The sequence below is a fragment of the Lonchura striata genome, chromosome 6 (assembly GCF_046129695.1).
Source record: "Lonchura striata isolate bLonStr1 chromosome 6, bLonStr1.mat, whole genome shotgun sequence".
Taxonomy (NCBI): domain Eukaryota; kingdom Metazoa; phylum Chordata; class Aves; order Passeriformes; family Estrildidae; genus Lonchura; species Lonchura striata.
The window spans coordinates 45,573,709-45,581,566 of record NC_134608.1 but is presented as its reverse complement, the minus strand read 5'-3'; the positions used below and the strand labels follow the sequence as shown (position 1 = coordinate 45,581,566).

Below are 7,858 nucleotides of genomic sequence, written 5' to 3'. Positions count from 1 at the left end.
TGTGGTGCCTGCCAGCTAGTCACACAACTAGACAGGAGCCCCTGGTGGGTGCCATAAGCTTATCCCAGGGAAGCTGCACTCAATGTGAGCCTCTGCTCCTTGGCTACATTACCTGAAAGACAAGCATGAGAAACAGGAAGAAAAAGTGGGAGCTTGTTTTCTTCTGTTTAGCACATTAATGCCAGTTAGGTTGTGCTTTTGGTTTATTTTTAAAAGGTGGAATGGTAATGGAATTGCTTAATGTAAGGTAAGCACCACTAACAGAAAATTAATAGTGCTACCTTGAGACAATCTATACCAAAAAAAAACCTGGACTGTCAAACTTTCCAAAGTGAAATTTTACAGCTCATTGGATTGTAGATAGAACCCAAGGTTGCCCTGCCAGTCCTAGTGAATGTCTCAGCCATAAAGGATAAAAGATAACCCAGATGATTTCAAGAGCCCAATTTTATGTAATTCTGATACAGCATTTATGAGACAATAAATGTTATAGCCATCATACATACATTATTCAATCATGAATATTTTAAAATAATTACTTGAAGGCTGGGCATCTAAAATAGTTTGGAAGTTAAAGTACAGATTATTTTAATAATGTCATATTAAAACAATTTATCTTAAAATTATTTAAAATTTGAATGAGACACAAAATCAAACTTCAGAGCTCAAAGATAAAACCCACCAGCTCAGCTGTTGTGTCAGATTGCTATATCTGTTAAAGCCTGTATCTTTGTGTTCCACTAAGAGCAATGGAAACTTATAGGCACCAGGTTCCAAAGCTGGGAATTACTTACACACCCACAGGGACTAGGGATAATGAAATGCTATATTTTGGTCTGACTCTTTATAAAGATATGTAGCTATTTATGAAAGAAATATGTGAGGCTGCTAAAATAATATACAATGAGTATATTTCAGGAAGTGGAATGTTTTCTTAGCAATCTGCATAAAAGCATCAAAATACTCTGTAGTTGATATACCTAAAAATTCCTAGAGTAGTTAAACTGTAGACAAAATAGTCTATTACTTAAAGTGTTATAACTTTCTCAATTTGCATAATATCTGGCTTACATAAATTCCTTTGACGTTTCAAAAACCTTTCAGAAGTATATATGATGCTGGAAACTAAACTATATTTCAATACTGAGAAACTGTCACTGGATACGAAATTCTCCTCTCTCCTGTACAACAGCAGTTTCTGACAAATTTCTAAACCAATTATAATTATTAAATGGAAAAAACCCCACATTAATTAGTGGCATCATTATCTCACTACAGCTGGGCACGCAGTTTTTCACAAAGCTCTTCCATGTAAAATAATTATATGTCTACTGTGAACTCAGTCATTTCTCACAGTCCTCAAGCAAATGCTTTTTTCTTGGTTGGGAGTCCTGACTTAAATGCAGTTGTGAATGAATGCTTTTGATTAACTGTGTTCACATCATCACTGGATGTCTCCATAAAATAATAACTTGCTGAATCACAAGTATTTAGACTGAGTAACTGAAATTCCTTCCAGGAAAGCTGATAGCAATAACTTTTTCCTGACTTCTCAGATAGAATGAGTTCAACTCAGAATGTTGCTACAAATACAGGGAACTGGAAACAACGATATTTTGAGTAAATATTTGTAATAACTTCTGTCAGTATGTGCATTTCTTGAGAATTTTGTAAGCATCCTATAGTAAAGACATAAAAGGTTTCAGTAAACATAAAGTCTACAGAAAAAATCTTGAAGCCATGGTATTGGAAAATTAACTGTTACCAGTGATCTTAATTCCATGATGTCTCAGTCTACCACCTTTGTTAGTAAAAGTGATGTTCTCAATTGCCCAGCTCTTCAAATGAGGAAGTCGTGAAATGCTCATTGATGTCAGCTGTTTTAATTTGACAGAAAGATTATGAACATGTATTACCAAAAAAAATCCTATTTAACAACAGTGATGAATTTTTTTTGTCTCTTCTGTCATAGAAAGGTAAATTTCTGTCTGATGCTATCAGTTATCAAGCTTGAGTTGCTAGGGAGCACTGTAGTCCCTTATCTTCATAAAGAAAATGCTTCTTAGAAGTGGAAAAAAATGAAATTCTGTTTTAGATTTCATTAATAATAACTTAGAGCTGATTTGCCAGAAATATTTTTTTCACTTGGATCATGATTTTCAGAAGTGACAAGTGATTTTGTTCATTTACTTTAGAGTTTTATAAGGCAGATGCAGAAAATTTTCAACAGAAATTTTTAAATTTAGGATTATTAGGATTATTTATTAATTTAGTGTTGCTGTTCTGTCAACAGCCATATACTTCAATCTACTTTCTGTTGCTGGGGAAAGGATAGGGGAGTAGTAAGGAGAAAAAAGCCAACCATGAAAAACAAAAAGGCAGACCTTCATGTGAATTAAAATTTAATGTTCCCATTTGAATTACAACCACGTTGAGCTATGGCTGAAATTGTGTTAAGTTACTCTTTCCTGGGCTTCTTCCCACCACTCAGAAGAGGTAAATCTGAGAACTTCCCTTCCCCTTCACTCCCCTGACCTGACCTTCCCTCACCTTTCCTTCTCTGACCCTTAAAGCACTGCCCCTGGATGCTGGAAGCACAGGGAAGCACCCAGACACACAAAGTGTTGGCAGCTGTGGGCATGGCTTATGATCTGATTGTTGTCATATTGGTGGGAATGACGGGGCAGGCATGTCTTGTGCAGGCAGATTGTCAAGGAAAAGGCCCCATCTATTCCCACTTTCTTCAGAGGATCACTTCAGTATTGCATAGGTGAAAACAGGAAAGGCTGAAGAAATTCATATGAAGAGATAAACCATGTATTTTATATTTTATAGGGAAAGTTTTCTTATAGCAAGACTATATTTTCCACAAGCAATTATTTTGCTAATGACAAATGGATCAGGCAAGTTCTTGTTTTACTGTCAAATCAGGGGTGGCAGTGATGTTTTGAACATATCCAGTACACTCAACATTTCACCTCTAATGTGGAGAGATTCAAGCGTAACAGAAGTGGAATTGATCTGTGATGTTGACAGGAAGGTGGAGATTAACTTGTGAAAGTTTCCAAAGTACTACAGTGCAATAGTCTGCCCCATTTTGGAAGAGTTTGCTCTCTATCTTGGCAGTGCTAAGGTGGTGGGCAAGGGCTTACTTAGCTCCCTTGCATAGTTAGGAAATCAGTTGTGCCATGGACAGACCTCTTTACCCAGCCAAAGTTTATCAGTTTGTTTAAAAAGTCACACAAGGGAGAGATGAACACAATCACTCAGGAGAGTGAATGGAAGTTAATGAAAGAAGAGTTAATATAAAAATCTGAGATCTGTATCTCGGTTCATTCATGTCTTGCCATCTTTTATTCACACAATCTTTTCAGCAGTTCCAAAACTCCTGCACTTCATTTTCCCACTTAGTGTGCTGGTCCAATATTGTTCCTTTTCTTATCAGCTAGTGATCATAATTTGTGTATTATTTGTCTTTTTGCTTTTGATTATAATACCAAATTTGTTTAGTGAAGGCAGGTAAAAGTGTTTGAGCTGCTACAAATAGAAGCCATTACAAAAACCTTGTAAGAATGATAATGAACTGGAGGAGGTTTGCATTTTCTTTTTTCTCCTTTTTCTAAGTGGCTTTTAGGTGTGTTGAACTTGATAAAGAGGAGATCCTGTTTGGCGGGTACTCTGCTGTTACAATTTCTGCAAGCTGTGGGAATGAGGGAGGGCATTGCAATTCTATATATAAAGCATCCAAGCTTGAAGAGGGCAGTGTAGAAGGTGACAGCATTGGCACTGCCCGCTTGGAACGGAGGGGAGCACTGAGAACACTGCCCAGGCAGGGCGTGCATCATGCTCCCAACACTGGTACTGCTCATCTTCTGCAGTTTCCTGCACTCTGCCGGTAAGTCCAAGGTGCCTGGGCTCCTCTTGGTACATGGCTTGAAGGAAAATTGTAGTATGACATCATCTAAGGTTCAGGGTTTTTTTTCCTTTCCCACAAACTGCAGAATTCAGTTTACACATTTTCTTCTTTTTTGCTTCATCTTAAAACACAACAGGTTCTTTAATAAATACATGACTGGAATAAAATAATTCATTCTTCACTGTTTCAGAATCTTGGTTACTGCTTTGTTGGATCCTTCCCTAAAACTCATTCCCTAGTTACAGGGAATATTTTTAATGGACTTTTGTTTGTTTCCGAGTTGCCAAGTGCCTTCATCTTTCAGGTGTTCATGATCTGGTGTCCTAGAGAAGACATTGCAGATATACTGTATATCTTCTGTGTAGAGTGATAATCAAAATCATTTTTCTTTGTTATGTGAACTGCAAAAAGCATTAATTATGAGCTATGTGATGGCATTTCTTTTTTGAAAAATGATGTGATAGACAGAATCCCATGCTAGAAAACAGGCAAATGGTTCTAGTCTAAAAATTTTACATGACTTTGGTATATTCCTCCATATATTATTCAGTACAATCCATTGGTCTTTCTAAGAAGTCTGTCTTACTTTTTTGATCCAACCCACCTGTATACCAGATGAGTGTGTAATTTCTGAAAGATGATTTCATAGGTAAGTTCATTGGCTCTGTAGCTACTTGGCCACCTTATTCATTATTCTTCCTGTGCTGTTACCAGTGGATTTTTTGAGAGTAAGCCTTTTTTGCTATGGTTTGGCATGGCTTAAGATTTTTTTTTTAATCTCTTCTGTATATTATCTTTAATTATCATTTATTACAGTTAGAATTTCAATAAAAGATTTCAAGCTGCTAAAAAGCATACTTCACTTGCTTTAGGTTAAACAAAGTTAAATTTATTTCTTCTGTATTGTGTTTGCTACATTTAATGAATCATGTAGTTCAAATTACATGGGGACATTTATTGCTCTTAAATCAATGACTTAAACTGTAGCATGAAAATAATTAAAATATGAGAAACTCAACCCTTTAGTAGACTCTCAGAGCCAATTTCTAACCTCAGCTCTATTGTTATAAATCAGGTGTAACTCCATTTACCGTATTAGCACCATTGTAACCAATATCAAGTCAAGTACCAGAATGTGGGTTCTAACCTTGTTTTGCTGCCTGCAAGAGCAAAATCTTCATCTACATGACTTCCTGTTTTAGATAATAGATGTATTGAAATAAATACTTTCAATCAAATAGAAAATTGTTGTAGACACTTACACAGCCACAAGCTTTATGTGTAAACTTGGCAATCCTAAATCAGAACTTTTTCTACAAAGGAATTTAAAGATAAAAACACTAGAAGCAGGATCTAGAAAATTCTTACAGAGCAGTTATCTCCTTTGGGATGTGTCAATATTTCAGGTCCTTGGAATGCCTCACAAGATTGGAGACTGTGCAAACAAACAGATTTCATTCTGTCAAAGAAAGATTTGCAGTCAGGCAATTTCTGGATGTTGATTTGTACATTTTTAAATTGGACAACATGCAGGCGCTCATTGCTTTGAACTCTAGATCCAAGTGTTGTTTCCTTAGAATGAGTCAGACCAAAGCCAGGATTTAATTCTCTTCTTTATGGATCTGCATCTGAATTCTGTAGCTTGAGTCTGTCTCTAGGTAGAAATGTAAATATTGATTGCAAGGACATATATTTGATTATTTGATGTGTAATCTGGTGGAAAGTGATAAAAAGAAAATCAGTAAACACGCTTCAGTAAAAAAAAAAAAAAAATCTACAGAAGTTTGAAACCTGATTAAAACTCTTAGTTCTAGCCTTTTCTTAATAAGAGGTGCTGATTCATTGATTAAATCGAGGCTTCATCCCTTTAGCTATTTCAATAATCAAAACTGCATGGATCCTTTCGAGAGGTTTGTGTAGAGTCATAATTTTTCTTATGAAGTATGTAACTAGGAAGTCACCTTGATTTATGCTGTTCACATATCTATGTTTGCAAGACAAAAGGTAAAAATTTCATACTGAAGAGAAGTCATGATGAACATGTGAAAATGATAACTCATATTACAGCTACAGCTCTACCAGTATCCACAGTGTTAAGTTTAATTTTAGGCTTCTATAATTTGTTTGAAAGCTCTTGTCCTTTCTAGAACATCTCAATTTTCAACATTTCTGTTTGTCTCCAATTAGAAGAGGAAAATTAACCCTTTACAAAACAGAGATTTTAAATTATTTCTGCAAGTTGGAAGTACAAAGATTTCATTTAAATGCTTTGTTTTCATTAGTTTATCTGATGTGAAATACTTTGATTGAAGCCATTGCAACATAAAATTATATTTTCCCATAGGGATATTTCATAGTAACCAGAGTATAGGAACAAATTTACTTATTTCTTCATAGTAAGTTATGTTCCCTGGTTTGTACTGCTGCCATGAACTAGACAGGCTGGCCACACCGAAATTGCACTTCAACAGATATCATTCTCAAGGAAGTTGGCCAGCTGGAGAAGAGTGGGAATTGGAAGTAAAACCTTCCTTTATCCAAGAGAAGTGAAACTCTGGTTAAAGTTCTACTGAGATAATTCAAAATAAATAAGTATTTAATGTCATTTCTCAAAGGAAAACAGAACACTTGTAGTAATGGTAAAATGTCAGAAAGGAAGATTTCAGTACTTTAGAAATCTTATTTAACACTAGGACAGCTTTTTAAATGAAAAAATCTAAAATGATAAAATACGACTTCTGCATAGCCATAGTACTTGCTACATCTGTACAATCTTCTATTTTGTGTGGTTCTGGTTGATAGTGTTGCCAGGAAAGTTTAACTATTCTCTTCAGAGTTAAGTGTGAGAAAAAGAAGGTACATCCTGAGAATAATTACTGTACTGTAATTAGTATAATAGTTTGATCTGCCAGGATATAGACTGATTGGCAGATAGCAGATGGCTCTGTATTTATTTTATTAGCTAGTCTTTGGGCAAAAAGTTAAAATGGATTTCATATCCATAGTTATTTTCAATCTTCACCATACCTGAAGTACATGTTAAATTTTGTTTGCAGTGCTTAGATTCTTGAGTTTGAAAAGCTACCAAACAAACTTTTAAAACTGATTTGTCTGTTCTAACGTAAAATATTTGTCCATTAGACATTTTGCTTTACATCAAGCTCTCTAGATAGATCTGACTTGAAGTTATGTATTTAGGCATATATTTAATTCCTGCAAATCTAGTATCACTGGAAGGCACCTTTTACACACTTCTAAATCCCTTTCATACAGTGTTTGAAGTTTAGGATTAAACTGTAATGATTGGAAAACTGCAAAGCCAACAAGAACAGATTATTGAACAAATGCAGGTATCAAAATCCAGGCATTTGAAAAAGGCAGTAGCAGCTCTGGGCATGAAGAGTGTTAGCTTGAAAGCCACAAACTGACCGTTCCTCTTGTGGTGAACTTACTGTGATGCACGGTTCACTAGGAACTTGGAAGGAGCATGCTGGATTTTGGAAATGCCTGCTGAGTTGTAGGCCAACCATGGAGATTTTCTAAAACACTGGCAGAATCTCAAACAATTATTGGCCAGCGCTGACCAGTTCTAGACAGCAAGGCAGCGTGAGCAGGATTAGAATGATTTTGTGATGAGTGTGTCAGACAACTTGGGAGTGGCTGAGATAAATGCCATTTTAAGCTATTAGAACAATTAGGATGGGAGCACTTCTGACACTGAATTTATATCCTTGATTTATTTACCTTATGCCTAAATATTCATTGTATACAATTCTACCTGTATAGCATTTTAGCTCTTAAAAAATTACATTAGTTTATCCAGATAACATCTTCTTACAGCAAGTACAGTTTCATAGAAGAATTGAGGTGTAGACTGATGGGAATATTGGAGATGTCTGGATCTGAGCTCCATAGAAAAATGATGTGCTGAAACACTCAGTT

At 35.6% G+C, this 7,858-nt stretch overlaps 1 protein-coding gene across 1 annotated transcript in view; it reads left to right on the top strand.

The window, feature by feature from the left end:
- Positions 1–221: 221 nt before the first annotated feature.
- MUC6 (mucin 6, oligomeric mucus/gel-forming) overlaps positions 222–7,858 on the top strand; it is a 32,516-nt gene continuing 24,879 nt past the window's right edge. The window contains exons 1-2 of the mRNA XM_077784416.1: positions 222–247; positions 3,635–3,858. Coding sequence (XP_077640542.1) covers positions 222–247; positions 3,635–3,858 — 250 coding nt within the window. The remainder of the gene's footprint in view (positions 248–3,634; positions 3,859–7,858) is intronic.